Genomic DNA, 25,164 nt, shown 5'->3' on the forward strand with positions numbered 1-25,164 from the left:
ACTCGTGGGCACCCCTTTTGTGTGCCTTAGTTTCCCCAGCTGTAGCAGAGAGATGTTGTTATTGCCTCGCCGTGTGAAACACCCTCGGAGCAGCTGATTGAGCTCAAAAAAAAAAAGAAAAAAAAGGGGGAAAAAAGAAAAAAAAAAAAGAGGTGATTCAGGCAGGGCTCTCGGCAGCTGGCGCAGTCGGGGCTCCCGGGGGACAGGGCTGGGAGCAGGGGGGGTGACGTGAGTTAGATGAGCCCGTGGCTATGGCAAACAGCAAAATCAGCTTTTTTTGCCCCGTTCTTTGTGTGCCCAGGCCGCGGGGCATCCCCCTGGGCTGGGCTGCGGGTTGCGAGGGGTCGCGGAGCACAGCGTGCCCTGCCAGGCGGGGAAACTGAGGCACGAGGGGTCTCAGGGCTGGAGAGGCATCTGGGTGAGGAGCCGAGGCTGCTCCCCACGGGGCTGTCACCGTCACCCCAACATCACCGCCCGTCCCGGGCCCCCGGTGCCGCGGGCAGAGCCGGCGTTGCCTCTCCCCGCAGAAGCGGGGCTCCGGGATTATCCGCTCAGCCGCGCCATCTGTTCGCCAAACTGCCATCATTATGTTCGACTTGGGAAGAAAACGGCCCCTACAGAGAAGCAATTTGTTCGCTGACGAAACCTTTCAGGCTCTCGCCGTCCCACCCGACCCTCGCCGCCGCGCGGGCGAGCTCTCGGCGCGCTCGCCGGGGCTTAAACAATCCTGCGGGGAGCGCGGCGGCGCGCGAGCCGGCCGTGGGGAGGGTGCGGGGCTCCCTAATCCGATTACCAAACATAACAGCCCTCGGAGGGGCCGGGGTGGGCGAGGGGAGGAGGAGGAGGAGGGAGGTGGGCTTCGCGCCCGACCCTTGCGTCGGAGGGTCTCGCAATGATCTCACTGGAGGGGCTTTTCTTCCCCTCGCGGTGGGTTGCTTTTGAAACGTGCCGGGAGGGGATGAAAAAGGGGCAAGGGGCTGCCTGGGAAAGAGAGGGGGGGTGGGAAGGTGGGGTGGGAAGGGGCTGGGGGCTGCCAGCCGGAGCCCTGCCCCGTTGCTGCTTCTCCATCCCATGTCCCCGTGTGTGCTGGGGGGGTCCTGGCCATGGGACGCGTCCCCCCTGGTGAGCAGAGTGGGGTCGGGGTCTCTGCGTGGAGCGGGGGCAGCAGAAGCCCCCCAGTGGCCGTGGTGGCAGCGGGGATGGAGCCGTGTGCCCCATTGCCGTGCGCTTTTTTGTGGGATTTCGGTGGCACCAAAGCACCGAACTGCCGAGGGGTTTCACCGGGTTCTCTGTAAGGAACGACCCCAAGCCCACAGGAAGTTTGGGGCAGGGTTTGATGTGCATCAGAACCCAAAATTGGGAATTTGTGCTCTGAAACGATTCCTTTCCTTCCACCTTTGATGCAACCTTTTCGGGTGCCCCGAGAGCAGCAGGAGTTAACAGACAGCGGGGCCGCGCGGGGCCGTGCCGGGTGGGCAGCAGGGCGCAGAGCCCTGTCTCCCACCGGTGTCACCCCCCCCCCTTCCCGCTGCCCCCCACCCGGGTGCCATCCCTGGGTGGGATGGAGCTGCCCCCCCAGCACCTGGCGAGCGCCAGATTCTGGCACCAGAGGTGTGAAAGCGCCTGGAAGCTGCCGGCAGGACGAGGCCCCCCCAGGCACCCTCCTGCGGGGGACCCCGGCACGGCCACCACGGCCCCCCCAGGAACCCCCGGATGGCCATGGGAGCATCCCTCTCTCCAAGGGGGGGCATTTGCCTGGTTTGGGGGGCTTCTGCTCGGCCACAGTCCCTGTGAGAGGTGTGGGGTGGGAAGGGGGACTCAGGGGCCACCTCGGCGCTGGGGACCCTGGTGCCACCCTGGGCTCTCCGGGCCCGTCGCACCCTCTGGTGGCGAAGCTCTGGAGGATTCCCCCTGTGGGTGAGGATCAGAGCGAGGCACAAAACCCACAGGGCCCGACTGGGGCCTCACAGCATTGCTGTATAGGGTGTGTGGGGGGGTGTTTGGGGGCCTTGCTTTCCTCCCAGGAAAGAAACCCGAAGGCAAATCCGCCAGCAAAACCGATGCGTGAATTTATGGGGAACCCCTGAAGTTACGAAAGGAAAAGTATTTTAATTGTGGCGTTCCAAAGCGTCCATAAAAAAAGTCTCTGCTGCTTGCCTTTCCCCTAGGCACACCCCTTCCCCTAAAAAAAAGCCCCCCCTGTGGCTCTCCTCTCTCCCCCACGTCTCAGAGAGCAGCGGGTGGGGAAACTGAGGCACGGGAGCAACACCTCTCACGCTGAGCAAGGTCTGGCTCCGTGTTGCATCCCCAGAGCGAGCTGAGCCGTGCCTTCACCCCCAAAAATGCTGCAGCATCTCCTCGCCACGCACCCCGCTGCTCCCCAGCCGTAGGGACCGGGTGCTGGTCCCATAGGGACGGATTTGGGGCCGCCCGGTGCCGGTGTTGCTGCTGGAGGTGTCGAGCCCGGTGCTGCAGGACCTCAGCGTGGCCTCGGGGCCGTCAGGCGAGGGTGCTGCCACCCAGCTCCTCGTCGCTCGCCTCAGGGTTGAGTCCGTCCTCGGGCACCTGCAGTGATGTGGAGACGTGGAGAGGGATGTGGATTTTGGGGTGGGGGGGCTTTAACAGAGCTGACTCCCACCATGGGAACAGGGAGGGTCCCCACCCCAATAAACCCACAGGGTCCCTACCCCAATAAACCCACACAGAGGGTCCCCACGCCAATAAACCCCCAGAATTCCCCCAATAAACCCCCAGGGAGGGTCCCCACCCCAATAAACTCCCGGGGTCCCTCCTAATAACCCCCCAGGGAGGGTCCCATCCCAATAAGCCCATAGGGTCCACCCCAATAAAACCCCAGGGGGGGTCCCCACCCCAATAAATCCCCAGGATCCCTCCTAATAAGCCCCCAGGGAGGGTCCCCATCCCAATAAACCCCCAGGGTCCCCTCCAATAAACCCCTAGGGAGGGTCCCCACCCCAGTAAACCCCTAGCATCCCCCCAGGAAACCCCCAGGAAGGGTCCCCATCCCAATAAACCAACAGGGTCCCCCCCAGTAAACCCCCAGAGAGGGTCCCCACCCCAATAAACCCCCAAGATGCCCCCAGTATATCCCCAGGACGGGTCCCCCACGCCCCCAAACCCACTATTACCCCCCTCTTTACCTCCCTCAGGACCTTGTTTTCCATCTCCGGGCTCTTTGGGGTCGATCTCAGCGCCCTGATTCTCAAGAGGGCTCCTGGGGACGGCCGGAGCCGGGCGGGGGCGCACTGAGCGCGGGGGTCTCCTTGCGCTCCCCGGGCTTCCCCTGCCACCTAGCGGCTACCGGGGGTGCGCACGGCCGCGGACACGCGTGGGGGGGGTCCCGGGGAAGGGGTTCCAGGAGGAGAAACTCACCCGTGAGGCTGCCCCCGAGGGAGGCCAGGATTAGGGTGAGGGGCAGGGCGCAGAGCTGCCACCACGCCTGGCCGCTGGCCGTGCGGCTGCCCTGGGCCACCAGCGGGAACACGCTCTCCATCCTGAGGGTGGAGAAGGTGCAGGGGGGGCTCTGCTCGTGGCCGGAGAAGCCCCCAGCTCGGGGGTCGTGGGGCAGTTCCCTCCCCACCCACCCCAAATTTAGGGTCTTCTCACCTGCCGCCGTAAGCGTCGGCGGTGGCCAGCCCCGCCAGCAGCGTCCCCACCAAGGTGCCCAGGACCCCCGGCAGCCCGTGGACGTTGTGGACCCCGCACGTGTCCTGGATTTTCAGCCTGGAGCTCAGGATGGGCTGAGGGGGGAGCACGGAGAAGGGGTGAGGGGGGATGCTCGCCCAGGGAGGCTGCGCTCCCGCTCGTTTCGGAGACGATGCAGCCCCCCCAGCGCACCCAGAGGGGGTCCCCCACATCCCCATGTCCTTGGTGTCACGGTGGGGACTCACCGAGAGGAACCTGGAGCCCAGCAGGGAGAGGTGGCTGGCCAAAAACCCCGCCACCAGGGCCCCGAAGGGGGTGAGCAGCATCTCCCCGGCCATCCCCATCACCGCCGCGCCGACCAGGGCGGCGTCCTGGAGCTGGGCCTGGTGGAGGACACGGTCAGGGCACTGCTCCCGTGGAGAACGTCACCTTTGGGCCGGGATTTGGGCTGCTTCAGGGCTCAAGCTGGGTCTTCACGAAGCCGAGGGAGCCAACAGCATCCCCTTGCCCCTTTATGTGCCCCGTGGGACGGGACAGGACCTACCGCCTGCAGCGTGCCCTCCTCGTAGAGGATGGGCGAGAGGACGAAGGCGGCCAGGGTGCTCGCTGCCATCGAGAAGTAAATGTTCAGCACTGCCCAGGGCTCGGCGCCGTCCTGCGCCGTGGTGGCTGAAGCAAAACTGGGCCAGAAGATCCAGAGGTAGAGGGTCCCTGCGGGGAAGGGGGCCAGGAAGGTTTTGGCACCGAGGCCGCTCCCTCGGGACGCAAAACGGGACCGAGGTCCCCATTTGGAAGCGCAGGAGGGTCACTTTGGGCAGGAGAAAAAGCTTTTTCCCCCGTCCCCAGGGAGGTGGAGGCTCCCTATCCTCGGAGATTTGGTGGCCTCAGGCTGCCCCATCCTCCCAGCACCGTCCCCGTGCCCCCGGTGCCATCGGGCTGGAGCTCCGTACCGAGCACGGTGAAGGCATCGGGCTGGCGCCCCGCGTCCTGCTGCTCCCCCCCCTCATCCACACGGGGCTGGCGCAGGGCTCGCGAAACCATCAGGCCGAAATACGCTCCGAAGGCGTGGACGGTCAGGGAGCCCCCGCTGTCGCTGATCTGGTGGGTGCAGGAGACACGGGTGGGGATGGGTCCCGACGGGGGAGGCAGGAGGCCCGCGGCCAGCCTGATTTTGGGGGGGCCACTCACCCCCAGGAGGCTGAGCAGGATGAATTCGTTGCAGGCGAAGAGGGGAACCTCCAGCAGGGTCATCAGCAGCAGCTGGATGGGGTTTACCCTGCCCAGAACGGCTCCGGATGAGATGAGGACGGCGGCGGTGCAGAAGTCGGCGCTGACCATGCTGGGAAGGAGAGGGAAAGGTGTGGGGATGGATTTGGGGCTGCTGGCTGCGAGTGTGGGCACCACAGGAAGGGCTGGAGGTGAGCCCAAATCCTGCATCCCAAACCCTACATCCCAAATCCTGCATCCTGACCCCTGCATCCCAAATCCTGCGTCCCAAACCCTATATCCCAAACCCTGCATCCTGACCCCTACATCCCAAACCCTGCATCCTGACCTCTACATCCCAAATCCTGCATCCCAACCCCTACCCTACCCCATCCCAATCCCACACCCTGCATCCCGCTGCTCCTGCAGGCTGAGCCAAGGCTGTTGGTGCCAAGGGGACGGGGTGGCTCGAGGCAGGCAGGGCCCCCCCGGTGCCCCCTAAAACCCAACTGACAGCTCCCAAACCCGGTCCCTCTTGGCCTCCCCATCCTCCGGAGCACAGCGGTGAGTTTTACAGAGGAGGGAGCCAGCGTGCAAGGGATGGAGCCAGCATCGGCACCGTCCCGGTGGCGGCACCCATCCCCGCCTTACCTCTGTGCGCCCACGTAAATCTTGCCCTTTGAGGAGAAGTAGAAAAGCCCCTGGGCCAGGAGAGCCCACTGCAGGGCGAAGGCCACCATCAGGAGGCTGGTGGCCACGCTGCCCGGCCCGTAGCGGCCGAGGAAGGCCAGCAGGAACCCGAAACCGAGGAGAGCCTGGAGGTGGGCATCGCGGAAACCTGGCGGGGAGAGGCACGAGGGGGGATTTGGGGCGCGTGGGGGCAGGCGTGGGGTCCTCTCCGTGGGTGGTAGCGGTGCTCGCCCAGCCTGCTCGGCCACCTTTTGGGGTTCAAACAGGTTTTGGGGTGCTGGAGCCTTCAGCCTTCCCCACCCATGTGTCCCAGCGCCCACGGTGGATGTGTCACCGCCCTTGGAGGTTTCCGGAGGGGACCGTGGGTGAACGCCTGTCCCTGCCCGACGTGTCCCTTCCAGCTCACCCCACGTGCATCAGCCCCATGCAGACAGCAGCCTAAAACCCACGTGGGGTGCCCCACAACCTGGACGCTTCCTGGGGCGGGTGACATGGGCGCAAAGGTGACCAGAGGAGAGGTCACCAGCCACAGCTGGGGACCCCTCTGCTGCCCCTGGAGACATCAGGGGGGACGAGGGGACCCAAAACGCAAACACCCAGGGATGTCACCCCACAGCTGGCAGCAAAACCCAGCAGGGGGGACCCGGGTCTCCCTTGGGGGATGCGTCCTTTTGGGGCTCGGTGCCCTGCCTGCCCCGCAGGGACCGGTGACTCAGCGCCGGGTGCGGTTACGCGGTGGAACTGGGCAAACCGGCCAGCTGCCATGGGGCCGGGGCAAAGGGCTTGGCCCGGGTGAGTTTGAATCACCTGCCTGGCCCTGCTGCTGCCCCAAAGGGGCTGTGCAGGGTGCTGAGCCCCCCCTCAGGATGGTTGAGGGGTACGGTCAGGATCAGCCCCTGGAAAGATGAAAACCCCATGGCGGGGGCTTGGCACGGTTCCCTCGGTGCTACGAGCCCTGCGGGTGGTTTTGCAGCCCCCCAAGTGCTGGGAGCAGCTCCTGGGCTTCCCATCAGGGGGTTGGGGGCACGATTGGGGCCACCAAGATGTGGGTCCCCCACCAGCCATCCCTGCTGAGGGCTTCCCCACCTGGGGACTTGTGCCGGGGTCAGCACGCGCGCCTCCCAGCCACCAGCCCCCCTTGGGGAGCACACAGCACCCCGGGGAGCCCCACGTGCCCCCTGCTCCCTTTTAGGGTGCGGTTCGGAGCATCCAGCAGCACCAAGAGGTTCTGCACCCCTCGGGGACGGCGTACTCACGGGGGTACCCCGACCCGGGCTCGGGGTCTCTCCGGCTGCAGTTGGACTGCGGGGAGCAGAGGCCGGGGTCGCTCTCGGGGCCGTACCGGACAAAGGCAGCGAAGAGGATGATGTTGAGGAGCTGGAGGAAGAAGCACAGCCCGGCCAGACGGAGCCTCGAAGGGGCAGCAGCACCCTCAGCCATACCGGGGGGGGGGGGCAACAAACCCCAAATTGGGCGGGCGGCTCCCTGCAAACCCCTCCTGTGGGGCCGCCGGCTCCTGCCCACACCCCGGAAGGATCGAGGCAAACAAGGGCGAGGAGAGGGGCCGGAGGCTGCTGTTGGCAAAGGAAAATGGGTGGGGGGGTCCCCTCCCGGGGGGGGGTCCCCTCCCTGCCGGGCCAGCTGGAAGGCGAGGGGTTTGTTTGCTTTGCTCTCCTCCGCTCGGCTTTCCGTTGGCTGCTGCCGCCGGGACGTGTTTGTTGTGCGCCCGGAGCGCAAACCCCGAAAAGGAAGAGGAAGAGAAAGAAAGGAGCCGAAGGAGCGCGCCTCGCCTTTGGGAAACGGCTACGGTGGCTCCCGGCCCTGCCAGGCTGGGACTTTGGGGACCCGGAGCCGGGTTGGGGACCCCACACGGGGAACGATTCAGGGCTGGGGTTGTGGTCGTGGTGGGACCGCTGGGCACTGCTGCTGGGACACTGCGAGCACCGGCACAGCCCCTTCGTGGTGCCGCGGCTCCGGGAAGCAGCAGCCGGCCCCAAACCTCAGCCAGGCGCTTTTAGGGGGGGATTTAGGGTCTGTTTTGGCAGCCACGCACACAGCACAGAGCCCACAGCAGCCCGGAGAGGAGCGTGGGGCTGACCCCCACTGATTTTTCCTTTCTTTGCGCTTTTCCGTCCCCCTCTGGCTCGTAAAAATCACCGAATGGTTTGAGCTGCAGGGGGGGGACATGGGGGGCTGCTCATGCAGGCAGCTCCGAGGGGGTTACAGCGAGCCAGGGAGGGGGCACACGGTGCTGACCCCCCCCCAGGAGGGTTGTTTTTTGTGCCATATGAGGCCGGGAGCGCTGTGTCCTCCGGGGACAGACGGCCACTTGTCTCGCCCTTCGTTTGCCACGAGCTTCGTCCCCCCCTGGAGCTGGACCCAGGGCTGGGGGTGCTGATAAAGGGGGGGCCCAGCACACAGCCCCTTTGTGCCCCCCTGCTTTGTTCCCAACCCCAAGGTGACAGCAGGGGAGCCTCTCGGGTGGCTTTTGGGGTGGCAGGGGGGACCCCACTGCGGGAGCCCCGCAGGATGGCATCGGAGAGCTGGGAACTCGCTGTGGGGGGGGCAAGAATTTAATCCGTGAGGCAGGGAGCAGCGTCCCCAAGGGGGACTGGTGCCCAGGGGGGGTCTCTGCCCGCAGCAGGGGCTGCGGAGCCCTGCGTGGAGCTGACATTTTCCCCTGAATTCCCCGGCTCTGTGGCCTGCGAATAAAAGCACGCTTGTTAGCCGGGAGCGCTGTGTTTTTGCCCAGCAGAACAATAAAGAGAAAGATGCTCACAATGGGAAATTGTGCTTCCTCCTCCCCGTGCGTTCCTCGGGGAGGTGTTTTGGGGGAAAAAAAAGAGAAAAAAATAAGAGAGGAGAAAGCAGGAAGAGACGGGGACGGGGCAGGGAGCGAGGGCACGGCCATGGGAGCAGGCACCGAGGGGCCGCGGCGCCGCGGGGCTGCCGGGACACTGCCAGCACAAGGACGGTGACGGTGACAGGGACACCACGGGGAGGGCAGGGGCCAGCTGGGAGCACCCCAAGCCACCCCTTGCACCCCTGGGTCCCCTCGTCCCAGCAGCACGGCGCAGGTTTGAGCTTCCCGGAGCCCTCGGTGCCACCGGTGCCACATCGGGGCAGCGGTGACGGAGCCGGGACGCGGGCGCTGGGTGCTGGAGGGGGTGGATGGGCACGGCGGCTCCCCTGGGGACGGTAAGAAGTGGGGTGGCACTGGGGGGGTCCGATCCTGCCCGGCTCAGTGCTGGGCTCATCCCACGTGGAGTTGTCCCCTTGGCAGGGCAAGCGTTGAGCCGATGGCTGCGGATGTCCCCACCGCGTCCCCTGGTCCCCAGCGAGGCCGGGGGCCGTCCCGCTGCACGTCCCTGAGCCCAACGCTCCTCCCGGGCACCCTCCTGCCCCCAGCTCCAAAGATGCTCCGGCTTCTCCTGCTCAGCTCCCTCTGGCTCCTGGCAGCGTCCCCGACCTCCAGCACCTTCCAGCGACCCACGGGGAGCCCGGGTACGGAGCGGGGACGGGAACGGGGGGCGCAGGGCGCTGCTGCTTGGGGACGGCACCGAGGGGCTGAGCTACGCTGAGCCAGGCTGGAAAGCAGCTGGAGGTGCTGATGAGGGCGGTGGGGAGATTTTGGGGGGGCTGTGGAGGTGCCCTGAGCTGGTGCCCGGCCCCCCGCAGCCGCCCCACGCCTACAGTACCTGCTGGAGCCCCTGCACGGCGCGGTGCACACGCAGCGCGGTGCCACCGCCACCCTGCCCTGCGTCCTGCGCGCCCTGCCCCGCAACTACCGGGTGAAGTGGAGCAAGGTGGAGCCGGCCAACTACGGGGAGAGCGTCATCATCATCACCAACGGGCTGTCCCACAAGAACTACGGGCCCCTCAGCCCCCGGGTGCGCCTGCGGCACAGCCACCGCTACGACGCCTCGCTCACCATCACCGACGTGGCCTTGGAGGACGAGGGGCGCTACCGCTGCCAGCTGGTCAACGGGCTGGAGGACGAGAGCGTCTCGCTCACGCTGCACCTCGAGGGTGAGCCGAGGCTGCCTTCCTGGGGAGTGGAGAGGGTCCCGGGGGGGAGAGGAGGCTGTGAGTCCCCGCTATGCCCTGTTGTGCGCCCCTTTGCAACGCCCCTTGCTCCTCAGCACCAGGTTCTCGGGGGCAATGAGCCAAAACCCTCTTGGAGAGAACATCTCCGTCCCTCTCCATCCCTGTCCCCCCTCCCCAGGCGTCGTCTTCCCCTACCAGCCCAGCAACGGGCGCTACAAGTTCAACTACCACGAGGCCAAGCGCGCGTGCGAGCAGCAGGACGCCCGCCTGGCCACCTACCAGCAGCTCTACAAAGGTACCACCCCGCTGCTGCGGGAGGGGGGGACCCCAAAAAAAAACCCCTTCCTGCCCTGCTGGGCCGTGGAGAAGGGGAGAGCTGCACGGTGATGCTGAGGTCCTTGGGTGCAGCGCGGCCCCGTCCCTCAATTATTTGTCAATTTGTCAATTTGCCCTGCAGCCTGGACGGAGGGCTTGGACTGGTGCAACGCGGGCTGGGTCCTCGACGGCACGGTGCACTACCCCATCATCAACTCCCGCGAGCCGTGCGGGGGCCGCCTCCTCCTGCCCGGCGTCCGCACCTACGGGGCCAGGGACAAGCAGCGGGATCGCTTCGACGCCTTCTGCTTCACCTCGGCGCTGCAAGGTTGCCTCCGACATCCCCCGTCCCCAACCCCGGAGCCCACCGGGGGGACCCTCGTGGGGCTCCGCTCACCCTCCGTGTCCCCACGTGTCCCCCCCCAGGTGAGGTCTACTTCATCCGGGGCCACCTGAGCTTCAAGGAGGCCGGGCAGGCGTGCCGAAACCACGGGGCCACCGTGGCCAAAGTGGGGCAGCTCTACGCCGCTTGGAAATTTTCGGGGCTGGATCGCTGTGACGGGGGGTGGCTGGCGGACGGCAGCGTCAGGTACCCCATCACCGCCCCCCGGCAGCGCTGCGGGGGGGTTCCCGAGCCCGGCGTGAGGAGTTTCGGCTTCCCCAGCAAGGAGCAGAGGACCTACGGCACCTACTGCTTCGCGGGGGCGTAGGAGAGGTGGGCTGAGAACCAGGGGGGACGGCACCCAGGTGGGGAGCTCCAGGTGGGGGTCGGGGGTCTCCGGGTGGGGGTGGGTGGTTTGTGCGTCCTCCGGGGGAGCGGTGGGGGTGATTTGGGGGGGCTCCTGCATCCTCTGGTGGAGCTGCTCCCCCCATCCCAGCTGCTCCGGGGCTCGCTGGGTGCTGGGGGCTCGCCAAAAAAGCCGGTCCCATTGCCAGCCCAGGATGGGGGGGCTCCAATACCCCCCGATCCCCCCACCCCCGGTGTGTCTCTCCCCATTTTTGCTCCCCGCAGCCGCGAGGACTGTGGCTGGTGCAGGCGCGCCGGAGAGCTGGGCATTAACGAGCGTGACTAATGGAGTTTCGCTTTCTTAATTAATAAAGCGACGGTAAAGCTGCACGCCGAAGCCGTGCCCTCACCTGCCCTCTGCCCCCGGCACCTCCCGGGCTCTCCGCGATGGGGATCTGCCAAGGACTTCTTGTTTCCAGCAGTCCCAGCTTATAGGGACCCCCCCCCTATAAGCAGTCCCCAGCTTATAGGGACCCCCCCCCCGCCTAATGCCTGGCGTCCTGGCATTATCGGTGTCCCTGGCACCGCACTGGGGGGGTTTTGGGGTTGGTGACGCCGCCGGGGACAGCTCTAAAAAGCACCGGTGCTGGAGATAGCGGCGTGGGGAGACCCGGGGGGGCCCAGCCCTGCGAGGTGCCCCCTTCCTCCTGGGAAACTGCCAGCAGCAGCTTCCCAACCCAAATCCTGCCGGCTCCCCACAGCCACCGGGATTTGGGGACGTTTTGGGCTGCGCCTCCCTGTTTCCGTGGCCGTGGGGACACCGCGGTGCCAGCAGCACTGTTGTGCACCCCGCGTTCCCAATTTTAGGTCTGGGTACCCCTGCCTCTGCCTCTGGGCTGCCTCGTTTGTCAGCTTTAATCCCACAGCAGCACCCAGGGGGGCTTGGGCGATGCGCACCCCCCCCCCCCAGCAGCGTGGCTGTGTCCCGGGCACCGCCTCGGTGTCTCCGTCCCGCTGCTATAGGGTGAGGACCCCCGGGGCAAAGGTGCTCCAAGAGGCTGGAGATGACTCTGCCACCCCCAAGCTGTGACCCCCACCCTAGGATTTCCCCCCCCAAACCCGATTTTGGCTCTGTGGTCCCTCCAAGACCCCACCAGCCCTCGTGCGAGGTGAGACGCCAGGCGGGTGGCTGCCGGCTCCTTTTTGGGGGATCTTTAGTTATGGGGGTTTCTTTGTACAGATATAAAACAAGCAGAGGGCGGGCACCCACAGGGCAGGCTCCTCGCCCCACCGGTGCCCCCGCTGCCATCCCGGTGCCGTCCCCATCCCCCGGGGAGCCTCCTGCTTCGGGGACCCCCTCAGTCTCCGGGGTGCTGCGCCAACCCTGGATGAAGGAGAAAAAACAAAAAAAACCAAAAAAAAACAGATGAAGGGCGAGATGCTGGGGTGTGATGCAGGGGGAGGGGGTCGGGGACCCCCCCCCGGTGCTCACCAGGGCGGCAGGAGAGCTGGGGCTGCTCCCAGGTCCCGTCCTCGCGGCAGCGGATGAGGGGCGAGCGGCGCGGGGCGAAGCCGCGGCGGCACTGGTAGCGGGCGGTGGAGCCGACCTCGTAGCGTGGCTTGGCTTTGCCAAAGGCGTGGGCATTGCCCACGGCGGGGGGGGGCCCGCACTGCACTGCGGGCGAGGTGGGGGGCAATTGTGGGCACCCCTGTGCCAGGCAGACCCCCCCCACCTCCCCACACCACCCCCAAGGTTTCCAGCGTAAACCCCGAGCAAGGGGAGGGTGCCCCCAGCCCCTCTCCTCTCCCCGTTTTGGGGTCGGGGATGGGGGAGAGGGGGGTAAGGGGGGGGGCAGGGCTTACCCAGCCCCATTTTGCAGGTGTAGGAGAGGTGATAGTTGCAGGGGACGTCGCTCCACTGCCCCCCGTCGTGCCACACGATGACCACGCAGTTCTCCCCGGAGAGAAAGTAGCTGTCGGGCTGCCCGGGGTGCCAGTTCTCGTAGAGCTGAAACGGGGGGGGGGACAGGAAGGGGCTGGGGGCTGGGGACAGCTTTTTTTTGGGGTGACACGGGGCCCCATCCTCTTGCTGCCAGCCCCGGGTCCCAGACACCCGGGGGCTGCTGTGCCCCAGGCGTCGCGCGACGCTCGGCGCCGCCGCGGTTTTGGCAGCGGCTTCAAAGCCCGGCGCTGACTCACCCCAAAGGATCGGTCCCAAGGGATGGAGAAGGACGAGGAGTTGCCCCCGGGGGGGGGCTCCTCATTTTTTGGGGGGGGTGCAGGGAAGGCTGGCAGCCCGACTTACCAAGGGGCTCCCGTCGGACCACTGGAAATCCCCCTCGATGGTGCGGTCGTTCAAGCCGATCCATTGGTACTCCCGGTACTGGTCTGGGGGCACGGGGGGGGGCTTGGGGGGCACAGCCGGCCCCCAGCACCCCCAAACAGGGCTCAAGGGCTGGAGGCTGTTTTTGGGGGGGGGCTTGGGCGAGGCTGGGAAGTGGGGAGGGGTCGCCGGGAGAGGGCAGCAGAGCCCTGGTGTCCCCTCCGGTCCCTGGTGGCTTTGGTGTCCCCAGCAGTGAGCCTTGGTTCCCTCTGTCCCTGCTGTCCCCTGTCCCTCTGTCCTTCTGTCCTTCCGTCCCTCTGTCCCTCCTGTCCCTCTGTCCCAGCTGTCCCCTGCCCCCATAACCCAGCGGAGCGAGAGGCCCCTTTTTGGCTTAGCTTCCCGACCCTAAACCCATTGGGCGAGGGTCCCGGTGTGCCCCCCCCTTGGCTCCCGGGGTCTGTAGGGTCTGGGCCGTCCCCACGTACCGTTGATGAAGTCCTGCTCCTCGGGGGTCAGGATGGTGGCCAGGTGCCCCCCGTAGTGCCTGCACTGCGTCTCCGCGTCCTCCCAGCTCCTCCGGGTGGAGAAGTGCTTGTAGCAGGCTCCCTGGAAGCTGTCCCAGCCGGGGCTGCACCTCCTCAGCGCTGAACCACGGCGGGGAACAAGCGGGGAGAGAGGACAGGGTCAGCACCACGGAGCCCAGCCCGCGCGCAACCCCAAAAAATACCCCAAATCCCTCAATTTACGCCTCCGGGGCTGCTTTTAGGGTCGGCACCGAGGTGCTGGCCCCATGGGACTCACGTCTCTCGCAGCTGCTCCCTCCGTAGCCGGGCAGGCAGAGGCAGGCGAGGTGGGCGCCGTCCTCGGTGCAGGTCCCTCCGTTGAGGCAGGGGTTGGGGACGCAGCCACCTGCAAGGCACGGGCGGCCCCGCTCAGCGTCAGCATTTTGGGAGGGCAGCACCTCCAGCAAGGGGGTGCGGGATTTGGCCACCCCGTGCACAAAGTCCGGGGCACGGTGGCGTGCCCGGAGGACTTGTATCTGGCTGGGTTTTGGGGATTTGGTGTCCCCCGGGTGCACAAAGCTGGGAGCTGGGCGCACCCCTCGCGCCGGGGGCTCGCCGCCGTGCCAAGCCCTGGGCTGGGGACAGCTCGTGGTGTTGGAGCGGTGCCGCGATGGCTCTTTTGGAGGGGACATTAAAAGGACAAGCCCTTGAGCCTGTCCTGGCCGCACGTCCTCAGCCTGGGGGTGAGGCGAGCCTCGTGCCTGCCCCCCAGCCCTGCTGCTCTCACCTTCAGCCTGGCCGGGGCTGAGAACTCGCCCGGTGCCGGCGCCAGCCCCCAAAGCCCTTCCCTGGCTGGCACCAGCTCGTTCCGGTCATTAAGGCACGCGGTCATTAACCCGTCCCCGGTTCAAGAACATGATTAAGGGCTCCAGCGGAGCGGGGAGCGAAAGTCCTTGACACCCCCCCAACGCCTCGGCGGCCGCCACCGTCCCCTCCGTGCCAGCCCCGCGGCGCCGGAGACGCGCGGATCAGCTCCAGTGGAGCGCAGTGGGGCGAGGGACGAGCTATTTAGGGCTCGGGCACGTCCGGATCTCTCTGAGGGCATCTCTCCTTGCCAGGACAAACGCAGCCGTCCTGCAAGGTGCGGGGGTCCAGCAGGACCCGGGCACCCTGTGCAGAGCATCGTCCGGGGGGGGGCACAAAAAGGGACCCCGCTTGGGATGCGGGGCTGCGCCTGATCGCGGAGCTGGGAGCATCCCGGGGTTGGGGGCTGGAGGGATTTGGGTTGAGGTCACAGCTCATGCATCCAGCGGCTTCCCGCAGCGTGGGGGTCCCACCTCAGCCCCCAGGGGGCTCGGGACTGCCCCCGTGCACCCCACAACCCCCTAAAACCCTGCAGCGCTTTGGGGCGCTTGGCCGCGTGCACTTTGGGGGTGCTCCCTGGCACGAGGACGTGGGTGTCGTCCCCCCCCCCCAGGGCATAGGGGACGGGAAGCCCCCGGCTCACATCATGCTCAGCCCCAAAAAGCCCTCGTCCAGGGCGGGGGGCACAGGGCCGGGGGGATTAGTTCGTCAGTGGGGGACGCGAGCGAGGCAGCAGGCGCGAGGACGAAGGGAAGAGCTAGCCGAGGTGCGTGTTCTAGAAAGCTTTTAATTAATTCCCTTTATTAGTACCACTGTTAGTCAGAGGAGGGTTCGGGGCCTTCTTTTGATATATATATATCTTTTTTTTTTTTCATGGAAACAGTCATTAAAACACTTCACAGAAGTAGAAGAGAATTAAGTGCATGCGTAGCTCAGACCAATTTGTTTGACAAATATGCGCTTCTCCGGACCTTTAACCTTCCCTTACCCAGCCGAAGAGAGGAGGAGAGAGAGAGAAAGAGAGAGGAAAGAGACAGACGGACGGACGGACGGACGGACAGAGGGAAGCACAGCGTGAAGGAAAGGCGTTGCTGTTGCCTAGTGCCAGCGCGCAGCCAGCAGCGCTGCCCCCAGCGCGAGGGCGGCGCGGTGCCGGGGGTCCCCGGCCGAGCTCGCCCCCGCCCCGAGGCTGGCACGCTCGGTGGGGAGGGCGGGCAGGGGGGCGGCCGTGCTGGGGGCCGGGTCCCCCAAGGGGGTCCCTGTTGGAGACACCCCGGGGACACCAGCACGGGGAGAGGTGAGGCCATCCCCGAGGGTCCCACCTGGTTCTCCGGGAACGGCTGGAAGGAAACCCTCCACGGTTGCAACAGAGGGCACGGGTCGCTCTTCCTCCTCCTCCTCCTCTTCCTCCTCCTCTTCCTTTTCCTTCTCCTCCTCTTCTTCTTCTGAAGACGCAGCAGGGATCCCATGGGCAGTGCCCGGGGTTTGCGGCACAGCCTCGTGTCCCGTGGCTGGTGCGTCGCTGCCACCGGGCACCTCGGTGTGCCACGGGGTGACCACCGTCGCCTCCACCGCGGGGACCGTGCCCCCGTCCCCTGGGGCCACGGGCGAGGGGAGCCACAGGGCCCCCGACTGCTCCTCGCCATCCTCCTGCAGCTGCGAGGGGGGCAGCGGGGACGCCCCCCGGGGGCTTTCGGCCACGTCTCCGGACAGCTCGGCGTCCTCGGCACCCCCCGTGGCAGGGCCGGACCCGCGGCCGTGCGTCCCGGGGGCTGGCTCTTGGCTGTCTGTCGAGGTGGCAGAAGTGGCACGGGTCGGAGGTGTCACCCCGCTGTCCCCGTGCCCAGGTGGCCCGGGGCTCCTGGTGTGGGCCGGGCGCCCCACAGCTTCCCGCGGGCGGCTGGGGAGGCTCGAGGGGGCCGCGGGGGGCTGGGGCTGTTCATCGGGTGGCTCTGTGTCACCTGCTGAGGCCACCGCTGGGGACAGGGCATCGGAGGGTCCCTCAGCTCCTGCCGTGTCCGGCTCCGTGGGCTGGCCGGGGTCTCGCCGTCCCTCCAGGCTCTCTGCTGCGGTGTTCCTGGGGTCCCCACCCAGTGCGGAGCCCACAGCTGCTCCCTCTTCCCCTGCAAAGCGCAAAGAAGAATTGGGGTGAGACGCCTGCGCCCTCACCGGGTGCTTCAGGGATCTGGGAGGGAGACGCGGCACAAAGCTGCTCAGGGAGGCAGAAACAGCCCCAGGGTAACGGGATGCTTCCCCCTGCGAACCGGTGCCATGCTCCGGCTCGGCCACCTCGTGCTGCAGCACAGCAGGGTCGTGCTCAGCCCCTCGCCACCTCCTTTCCCTCCTCGGGCTCTTGGCGTGGCAAAAGCACCGGCCGGTGCCGACCCTGCCCAACGCACGGCGCTGCCTCGGCCACGACATCCCCGAGCCGGCAACGTGCGCACCGGAGACGTCGCCTGGCACCACTGCGCCGAGCCAGCCCAGCCCTGGGCGCACCCTGAGGGGGCAGAGGCGGCTCGGCCACCCCCGGGCACCTCGGGCGAGCTCCACGCCTGCATCCCTGCGGCTCCTATCGGCTCCCAAACCCTGAGCGCCGCGGCGGCCGCTCCACCTACCCGTGCGGGACGGCTCTCGCCCGGCCTCTGCGCACTTTCCACCCGTCCCTGTCGCCCCTTCCTCGTCTGCGGGGGACGGGCTCCCCGCTTTTGCACCGCAGCTAAGCGGGACGCCTGCCTCGGGGACGGCCGGGGCCGTGGGGAAAGGGGCGGCGGAGGCTGGGTGACGTCCTCGAGCCGAGGACACGGAGGTAGCTAGCGGGGGGTGCCGGGCCCCCGGCCCTGGAGCATCTTCGGGGGCCAGGCTCGGCTTTTCCAGCTCAGCGTCAGCCGCGTCCTTAAAGAAAGGGACGGCGTAAATAGCCCCTCGCGACTCAATCTCCACTTGCGCTTTGGGCAGCTGCAGCTCCTCCAGCTTTTCTGCCACTGTAACAATCTCCTGGAGGCCCTCGGGCTCTCCGGCTCCGTATTTTCCTGCGGCCTCAGGGATAGAGTTTGTCCCTTCTGTGGGCAGAAAGAAAGCGGGGTATTACTGCCTTGTCCTGGCCCCGCGGCGGCTGGGGACAACCTGGCACCCGCTCGGGGGGACCCGCTGCTCCTCGAGCCCCTCCGCAAAGGGCAGGATCAGGCCCCCCGTGATCAGCCCTGACCGAGCTGGCAGCTCCCGGGAGTTAGTGGGTTACGGGGACGGCGGCACAGCGCTGTGGGACGGCTCCATCCTGCCTAACCCTGCCCTCGGAGGCAACGGGATTCCCGCTGGGAGAGGGGGAAACTGAGGCACAGAGGCACGCGGCGGCCGCTTGATCCAGGAGAAGTCCCCATCCTGTGAGCCCCCACGGCCCTGAGGGGACCCTCGGGGAGGTGGGATGGGGAAGGTTCGGCAGGAGGGTGGCTTCGTCCCTCTGCCTGCTGTCCCTGTCCTCGCTCGTCCCCTCCTGGGGCACCGCAGGTGTCCCCCGGTGCGCAGGGTGCCCTCGGCACCCCAGCTGAGCCCACGGCTGCTACCCATGGGTTTCATTCCCTACCCACAGCCATGACGTGTGAGCCCAGGCAGGCTGCACCCTACAGCCCGCAGGGAGCCCCAAAATGCCCCCAGCAGCCACACGGGGCCAAACCGTGCCCACGCAGCCCCCTCAGCCCCAAGGCTGGGGCTGGTGGCACCGATCTGGGAGAGCCTCTGTCCCCCAGAGCTGACCCTGAGCTCGCGCAGAAGGACGGCACCACGGGGACGTCCCTGCCCTATCGCGATATAGCAGCATGCAGCGTTCAGACCAGCCCCACCGTGTCCCGATAGACTATTAGGATCATGCAGAGCGCCCGTCCTCCGTCACGATGCATGCAGCGCTGAGACCATGCGGGTTATCCCTCCCTAACCGAGCTCATGCAGGGCACCCCTGTCCCGGCTCCTCATGCACCACCGAGGCGGCACCGACAGCCCTGCTCCATCGCGACCCGGCGGCACGGAGAGCGCACGGGGGGACCCCCCTGCGAGGCTGCACCCCACAGCCCTGTCCGAACCCCTGCCCTGCGCCCCGGGGGTGCCCCGGTTACCTCGGAAGCAGTACGCATCGTATCTGCTCTGGGCATCGGGGAACCCCGTCTGGTTGCGGAAGAGGAAGATGGTTTTGACGCCGGGCAGCGCCCCGCCGCAGCGCTCCCGGGGGGTGACGATGGGGTAGCGGACGCTGCCGTCGGCCAGCCAGCCGGGGCTGCAGGCGTCCAGCCCCGCGCTCCAGGCGGCGTAGAGCTGCCCCGGGCTCGCCAACGCCGCGCCCCGCGCCTGGCAGAGCTCCTCCGCCTCCTCCAGCGTGAACTTGTCTGGGGCCGTCTCCAAAAAGATCTCCCCTGCCAAGAGAGGAAGGAGGCGGGCGTCAGGAGAGGGGCTCGGGAACGCGGCTGGGGCTGCCACGCCGCTCAGGGCTGGGTGCGGGGGGCACGGTCTGTCCTTGCTGAGCATCCTGCTCTGCTTTCCCGAGCTGCCTGCGCTTTTCTGAAGCCCGCTGCAGACCCAAAGATTCCCAAAACCAAAATGTGACCGACGCGGGGGCTGCTGCTTCCACCTGGCACGCACGAGCAGCTCCGCAGCGGGGACGCAGCCCTAGGTCACCAGCGGTCCCCTGGCCACAAGAAGCATCAAAGCTTTGCTACAGTCACCTCTAAAAAGGACCACAGAGGAGCAAATCCTTGCCCTGCACGGAGCAAGACGCACGTGGCACATTTCTCAGAGGACCTGCAAGCCACCAGGGAGAGCCCAGGGAGCTGAGTGAGGCAAAACCACCCCAGAAATGCTCCCACATGGGGAGCGGCACGGCAGCACCCAGCTCCCGCGCACACCGGAGCGCCCAAAGTCTCGGAGAGGCTTCAGAGACACGAGCAGTGCCTACAGCTTGGGGAAATTTCTGCCAGTCCTTGGCCCCGTGCGCTGGTGCCCGTCGGGTTGTGGGATGGGGGGGTTACGGGGCCGGGTTAGTGCGGGGCCGCAGGGAGGGGAAGGGCGCAGGGTTGGTGGGCACCTGGCAGGTCCTCGGCGTAGCAGTAGACGTCGTACATGTCCTCCGGGTCCACCACCCCGTAGTTCCTCACCCCGGGGAAGCCGTTCATGTCCCCGTAGCAAGCCTCGCGGGGCGTGTGGATGGGGTACCTGGGGCACGAGAGGAGAAAGGGGGCTGGCGATGGAAGGAGAGGCACAGGGGGGCCCCAGGAGGTGCCAAACGTGTGCTGGGGGTGCCAAACGTGTGCCGGGGGTGCCAAATGTGTGCCGGGGGTGCCAAATGTGTGCCGGGGGTGCCCACCTGACGGTCTGGTCGGCGATCCAGCCGGCATCGCACTGCTCGTAGCCGCCCAGGTAGGCAGCGTACAGCTGCTCGGGGGTGGCGATGCGGGCGCCGATCCTGGCACAAGCCTCCTGCGCCTGGGCGAAGGTGTAGGCGTAGCGCATGGAGCCCTCGCGGTAGTGAAACACAACCCCTGGGGGCAGGAGGGAGGCATGGGGTGGGTGAGGGGCTTTGCAGCAGCCCCCCACCCGCCTGGGCGCACCCACGCACGAAATGGGAGCCAAGGTGTGGATATCTGTGCCCCCAGCCCCCCAAAAAAACACCGCCTCTCCTCTGGGTACCTTTGACTCTGAGGTCGAGGATGTCGTGGCCGTCCTCGATGCCGTGCTGCACGTCGCAGCGGTAAATCCCCGAGTCGTTGGGGCGCAGCTCGGTGAGCAGCAGCGAGGCGTTGGTGTACCGCTGGTGGAAGATGGGCAGGGAGGCGCGGAGCCGATAGTCCTCGCTCACCTTCACCCTGTCCCCCCGGGCTACCAAGATCTCCACCTCCCTGCCCTCGGAGATGAAGGTCCACTTGACCCGGGGGGCGCCCAGCACCGCCCTGCGCCCGGCCGTGCCGGTGGTGGGCAGGGGCCCGAGGTAGGTGATGAGGCAGGGGATGGTGACGTCCCCCGCCAGCACGGCGTCCAGGGCAGGGTGCCGCGGGATGGAGACCTGCAGCGCCTTGAGGTCATCTGGGAGGGGAGAGGAGAGGAGATGTGAGAGGGGTCGGTGCGTGGAGACCCCCCCCCGGAGCCTGGTTATGGGGTAGGGGTAAGCGCAAGGCGCGGTGACGCCGTTACCTGTGCCATCTCCGGGGCCAAGCACCTCCGGGACCACCGCGGGGGTAAAGGCGCAGAGCAGCAGCAGCAGCAGCGGGAGGGCTGAGGCCATCCTGTGCCCTGCGAGGGGGAGGCAAAACCCAACAGAGGTGCTTAAAGTGGGGAGGAGAATTAAAACAGCCCTTCCCTGCGCGAGGGGGGCAACAAGGGCGAGGGCGAGACCTCGGCCCGCAGACCCCCGGGTCCTCTGGGGATGGCAGAGCCCAGCCTGGCCTTGGTGGCACGGAAAATCTGAGCGCAGCCAGGCAGGAGGCGATGCCAGAGCCGGAGGCACCACTGTTAGAAACCTCAGGCAGGGTTTTAAGAACTGGTGTCGAGCAGGGATGAAGGAACGAGCCGCTGAGCCCCGGCGTGGGCAGCGAGTGCGCGTGCACACATGTGCCAGGGGGGATTTTCGGCGTGCCCACACGTCTGCGTGCCTCGCTGCACGTGTGCGTGCCCGTCCATGGGTGCACACGCGTGTTTGCATGTGCGCTTGTGCACGTGTGGGAGCGGGCTTTGGCCGGAGAGCTGCTGGGGGGGGATGCTGAGGGCGCACAAAAGCGCGGGGCAGAGGGGGAGGGACGGAGCAGGAGGGCTTCTCGTTGCCATTCAGCTCACGGCGGAGGTTCCCCGCGCTCAGGCTGGGAAAAGCGGGGCCGAGCAAAGCAGTCATTATGTCCCGGGCCTCTCTCAAGGCTGCCTGGCACAAAGGGCTCTCCCCCGCCGGCTGGGGAGAGGCTCTGAAAGGAGAGCCCCGCCGCCGTCGCCAGCCCCGAGAAGCAGCCCCGGGGACGTTGGGGACGTCCCCGAGGGGCTCCGGCCACCCCGTGGCACCTCACAGCTGTGCGGAGAGGATGCGGAGAGGCCCCTGCGTGGCGCCTGGTGCTGTAGGGGGGCACGGCCCCGTTATCCTCACACCCTGCTGCAGAGCCACCTCGGGGCTCGGGGGGTTCCCCGGCTCCCCGTAACGGTGCCGCACCGGGACGGGAGCGCAGCGGCCCTGAGCCTCGGAGTGGTTTTGTAATTTACGAGCTCTTTGTGCCGAATCGATTTTGGCAGCCGCCGAAGGGGATTTTGGCACCGCCGCGGGGAGCTCTGGCCCAGGTCGCCGGCTGCCAGAGCCAGGCTGCCGGGAGGATGGCCTCGCTGCCCACAAACCGGGCTGCCGGGGTTCCCATGGGGCCGACGCGTCGGGAATTGGGTGTGAATACAGCGCGGGGACCAAGGACAGAGAGCCCAGCACCATGCCCCGAGCATAAATAACCCCTAGCACCATGCCCCATGCACATCCAGCCCCTAGCACCCCCCCCTCCCCATCACGACCTCCCCCAGAACCTGGCCGGCACTGCCAGAGCCAAGCCAGGGGCTTTTTTCGGCTGGGGCCGGATCATTTTGAATTCAGCCCCACGGCTCCGGAGCGAGGGACGATCCCCCCTGCCCGGGGACGGTGGCCGGGCTCCAGGACGGGGGCTGGCCGCCGTCCCCCAGGGTGGCGGAGCGAGGCAGGCTTTTGTCACCGGCTCCTTTTCTCCCCGTTCCCAAGGCGCCGCGGTGGCGTGAGCGGCGGCCGGAGCAGCCCACAAAGCCCCAGGGAAGAAATTCAAGGGATAAAAAAGTCGGCGGGGAGGCAGCGAGCCGGGGACACCGGGCGTCTGCTCCCCTCCTACGGCCGGGACGCTGCGGGTCCGAGGGGCTGGGGGATTAAACCTGGCCTCATCCTGCCCGCGGGGTCCCGTGGTGGCAGGAGACTCTCAGGCGTCACCGTCTGAGGTTTGGGGTTTGAATCTTTTTTTTTTTTTTGCCACAAACGGAAAAATTTTTTAGCCCACACGTCAGGAAGGGGAAAGGCTGGGAGCAGCACCAGGGGCCGGTGGCCAAAAGGCTCGGCGGGCAGCGAGGGGGACTCGGGCACCCTCCAGGATCCCGGCCCCGCGGTGACAGCCGGGGGACGGGGACGGCGACGAGATGCCCGCGTGCGCACGGCCGCCCTCCAATTCCATGGGAAACCGGGTGGAAAATGGAGCTGCAGCCTCCTTCGGGACGGGAGCGACCTTTCCATCCCTCTCCCCCCCGAGCCCAGCCCCGTTTTCGGATGCGGCGAAGCGCCGGAGACGCCGTGAGCGGGCACCCCGCGGCCGAGCCCCTTCCCCTCCCCGCCACCACCCTTTTTGGGGGGCTTTGTCCCCAGCTCTGTCCCCGCACGTGCTGGCTCCCAAGGTGCCCTGGCAGCCCGCAGCGAGGCAGCGCGGCGGAGCAGCGGCTTTCCAGGGATGCTCAGCTGCAGAATGAGTCAGCAGCCGCGGACGGAGCCTGGCCCCGCTCCAGCCTGGCCCCACGGCCCCACCGGCACCGGGCTGCGGGCACCCCGATGGCCCCAGGCACGTGCCCAGTTTCCCCCATCCCCGTCCCATTCCCTTGCTGCAAAGCACTCCCGCACCCTGCACCGTCCTCTGCGCCCTGCTCGGCTGCTCGGGGGTCTCCAAGCGCCGAGCCCCCCCATTTGGGGTGGGCACTAGGGTCGCTTTCGGCGCAGGGGGTGCTGCGGGAAGCGCCCGGCAGCATCTTGGCAGCGGCCGCTGGCAGAGCCCAAAAGGCAGGAAGCAGGTGGGGAGGAAAAGGGGGGGTCCCTCCGGCTGCCGGAGATGCTCCCCCCCCCCCAAAAAAAAGTCTGTGTGGGCAAAAAGGGGTCCTTGTTGTAGGGTCAGGACGTGCCACTGAGGCTTGGGGAGGTTCCCGAGGTGGAGCCGAGGAGGGCAGCCCCCCCCTAGGGACCCCCCCAGGCACGCACGTGGAGGTTTTGTGCGCCCCCCCCTCTCCGCTGCAGGGCTCCGGTGGGGAAACTGAGGCACAAAACGGGGCAGGAGCAGCGGGGGGGGGGGTGCCCCAGATTTTGGCGGTGCCGCCCGGCCCCTCAGCACCCTCCCTGGAGATGCTCCCTCGAAGATCGCGGCACGCCGAGGAAGGAGCCAGGCTCCCAGTTTGCCCAGTTCAACCCAGTCCCTGCAGAACAGCCCCAAAATCTCCTGAACACCCTCGTGCCATGGTGCAGGGGGTGGGCGAGGACCTGCCCGGAGGGGGCAGAAGCCCCCCCAGGGGGACCAGCAACAGGTTCTGGGTTTTGCCAGGGCTTTTTTTGGCTGGGGAGCAACAAAAATTTGGTGGGATGGGGGCAAGGGGAGCTCTGCCCCCCCCCCTCAACTGGGGGATGCTCAAGGGCAGCGCCCTCACCCCGGGGTTTGCTCCGCCTGGGGAGGGGGCTTGCAGGAACCCCCCCCCATAGCCCTGGGTGCTCTGCGCGCACGCCCTGGGGCTGCCCGGTGGGGAAAATCCTTAAAAATGCTGCAAAATGTTCCCCTTCTCCCCCCAGCCCCTCCCGTCCCCTTCGGGACACTGGCAGAGCCTGGAAAAAAAAAAAAAAGGAAAAAAAAGGAAAAAAAAAGAAAAAAAAAAGAAAAAAAAAAAGGAAATCCCTGCGGTGCTGCAGCCACCCCCGGGGGGGCAACTTTGTCCCCCTGAGCCCCCGGGGAGACGCAGCCGGGCCCCTGCCCAGCTCCGTGCCTCAGTTTCCCCCCCTGGCACTGCCCTGACCGCAGCCTCCTTGGCACGAGGACCCGTGCGGAGGCTCTGCCACGGGGAGGGGACCCCAAAATGGGGCGCTCGGGGGGCTGCGAGACCCCTGCCCCCCCCCCCTCCCCAAAGCCTCTTCTCCATCTCTGCTCGCAGGACCCCTCCCCGAGCCCTGCAGAGCCGCGCGGAGAAACTTGCAGAGCGCACACACGGTGCCAAGGACAAAGCAGGGACCGGAGCATCCCCACTTGGAGAGGGGGGGTTCACCCCCAAAACCTGCACCCCCCCGGAGAAAGGAGCGAGCCCAGCCCCCCCAAACCCCCCTCGCTCTCCTCCGGCGCAGAGGTGAAGGGAGCTCTCCAAACCCCCCTCGCTCTCCGTAGCGCAATACGGCAGGCGCACCGCCCGGCTCCCCAGCGCCTTTGCCCGGCTCCCACCTTGCTCGCTGCTTTCGGGGGGGGGTCCGGGGGTCCGGCACGGGGCTGAGCTGCGGCTTCTCGGGGGCAGAGCTGGGCAGCAGGTTGGCAGCGGGGCTGGGAGCGAGCTGCACCGGGCATAAGTGCAGGGGGGGGAGAAGAGAGGAGCCCTCTGTGTGCGCGTGTGGCCGTGGCCGCGGCTCCTTTTTTTTTTTTTTTTTTCCTTCTTTTCCCTCCTCTTTCCCTCCTCCTTTTATATTTTATTCCTTCCCCTAATTAAAAAAAAAAAATAAATATATGTTACCGTGCTGGCAGGCGCCTCGTCCCTCCCCTTCCCTCCCTCCTGGCAATGCCAGCGCGGGACCCATGCGGCGGATGCGCCAGGCGGGCACGAGGTTTAACCCTGTGGATGCAAGGGGCCCCCCCAAACTGACCCCCCCCCAACCTCCCCACCACAGCCCCTCGTTTTTTGGGGTGTTTATCCCAATATTTGGGATTTTCAGCTGGATAGGGGAAGGGGCTGTGGGCAGGGGTCCCGGTGGCTGTGGTTTTGTCGTGCGCCCCCCACCCCGTGCCAACTCCATGTGTGGAGCAGGGGGGGGGTCCGGGGGGGGTCCTGGCACACGCCGTGCCTCAGTTTCCCCACCT

At 66.9% G+C, this 25,164-nt stretch overlaps 3 protein-coding genes across 10 annotated transcripts; 1 reads left to right on the top strand and 2 right to left on the bottom strand.

Annotated features, from left to right (window-relative positions):
• Positions 1-2,095: 2,095 nt before the first annotated feature.
• On the bottom strand, positions 2,096-7,095 carry RHBG (Rh family B glycoprotein). Its single transcript, XM_027444508.3, has 10 exons — positions 6,819-7,095; positions 5,524-5,710; positions 4,855-5,005; positions 4,617-4,764; positions 4,211-4,377; positions 3,912-4,049; positions 3,628-3,761; positions 3,394-3,515; positions 3,162-3,235; positions 2,096-2,565 (listed from the first exon to the last, which is right to left on the bottom strand). The coding sequence occupies exons 1-10, from the start codon at positions 7,000-7,002 to the stop codon at positions 2,500-2,502; spliced, it is 1,371 nt and encodes a 456-aa protein (XP_027300309.3). The 5' UTR covers positions 7,003-7,095; the 3' UTR covers positions 2,096-2,499.
• Positions 5,556-11,041, top strand: HAPLN2 (hyaluronan and proteoglycan link protein 2). Of its 4 annotated transcripts, none has more exons than XM_072028043.1 (6): positions 5,556-5,693; positions 8,846-9,066; positions 9,241-9,591; positions 9,788-9,904; positions 10,067-10,252; positions 10,351-11,041. In XM_072028043.1, the coding sequence occupies exons 2-6, from the start codon at positions 8,862-8,864 to the stop codon at positions 10,632-10,634; spliced, it is 1,143 nt and encodes a 380-aa protein (XP_071884144.1). In that variant the 5' UTR covers positions 5,556-5,693; positions 8,846-8,861; the 3' UTR covers positions 10,635-11,041. The 4 variants fall into 4 exon arrangements, with proteins under 4 accessions (XP_071884144.1, XP_038023970.2, XP_027300310.2 ...); XM_038168042.2 differs by lacking the exon at positions 5,556-5,693 and adding an exon at positions 7,095-7,217; XM_027444509.3 differs by lacking the exon at positions 5,556-5,693 and adding an exon at positions 7,299-8,760.
• Positions 11,042-11,841: 800 nt separating this feature from the next.
• Positions 11,842-24,892, bottom strand: BCAN (brevican). 5 transcript variants are annotated; one of them, XM_072028110.1, is made up of 15 exons: positions 24,821-24,892; positions 20,513-20,611; positions 20,012-20,404; positions 19,689-19,863; positions 19,410-19,537; positions 18,448-18,741; positions 16,957-17,400; positions 16,303-16,464; positions 15,664-16,128; positions 13,776-13,883; positions 13,460-13,618; positions 12,957-13,039; positions 12,515-12,659; positions 12,144-12,326; positions 11,842-12,035 (listed from the first exon to the last, which is right to left on the bottom strand). In XM_072028110.1, exons 1-15 carry the CDS (start codon positions 24,882-24,884, stop codon positions 12,010-12,012), a joined length of 2,928 nt encoding a protein of 975 aa, XP_071884211.1. In that variant the 5' UTR covers positions 24,885-24,892; the 3' UTR covers positions 11,842-12,009. The 5 variants fall into 5 exon arrangements, with proteins under 5 accessions (XP_071884211.1, XP_071884210.1, XP_038024008.2 ...); XM_072028109.1 differs by having other exon boundaries at positions 15,664-16,464; XM_038168080.2 differs by lacking the exon at positions 24,821-24,892 and adding an exon at positions 24,538-24,697 and having other exon boundaries at positions 15,664-16,464.
• Positions 24,893-25,164: the final 272 nt, after the last annotated feature.

This window comes from Anas platyrhynchos, chromosome 26 (genome assembly GCF_047663525.1).
Source record: "Anas platyrhynchos isolate ZD024472 breed Pekin duck chromosome 26, IASCAAS_PekinDuck_T2T, whole genome shotgun sequence".
In the NCBI taxonomy this organism is placed as follows: Eukaryota; Metazoa; Chordata; class Aves; order Anseriformes; family Anatidae; genus Anas; species Anas platyrhynchos.

What these genes read in the sequence shown, in the direction of transcription:
- RHBG (XM_027444508.3), bottom strand. Translation starts at nt 7,002, where the DNA reads ATGGCTGAGGGTGCTGCTGCCCCTTCGAGGCTCCGTCTGGCCGGGCTG. An exon ending in TGGGCTCCAGGTTCCTCTCG is followed by an intron (nt 3,762 to 3,911) that starts GTGAGTCCCCAC and finishes CTCCCCCCTCAG; the next exon opens with CCCATCCTGAGCTCCAGGCT. An exon ending in CCTCGGGGGCAGCCTCACGG is followed by an intron (nt 3,236 to 3,393) that starts GTGAGTTTCTCC and finishes GGCCGTCCCCAG; the next exon opens with GAGCCCTCTTGAGAATCAGG.
- BCAN (XM_072028109.1), bottom strand. Translation starts at nt 24,884, where the DNA reads ATGGGTCCCGCGCTGGCATTGCCAGGAGGGAGGGAAGGGGAGGGACGA. An exon ending in ACGAGGCGCCTGCCAGCACG is followed by an intron (nt 20,612 to 24,820) that starts GTAACATATATT and finishes TCCCCCTCGCAG; the next exon opens with GGCACAGGATGGCCTCAGCC. An exon ending in GGAGCAGGACTTCATCAACG is followed by an intron (nt 13,040 to 13,459) that starts GTACGTGGGGAC and finishes CCGTGCCCCCAG; the next exon opens with ACCAGTACCGGGAGTACCAA.
- HAPLN2 (XM_038168042.2), top strand. Translation starts at nt 7,153, where the DNA reads ATGGGTGGGGGGGTCCCCTCCCGGGGGGGGGTCCCCTCCCTGCCGGGC. An exon ending in GCTCACGCTGCACCTCGAGG is followed by an intron (nt 9,592 to 9,787) that starts GTGAGCCGAGGC and finishes CCCCCTCCCCAG; the next exon opens with GCGTCGTCTTCCCCTACCAG. An exon ending in CTTCACCTCGGCGCTGCAAG is followed by an intron (nt 10,253 to 10,350) that starts GTTGCCTCCGAC and finishes GTCCCCCCCCAG; the next exon opens with GTGAGGTCTACTTCATCCGG.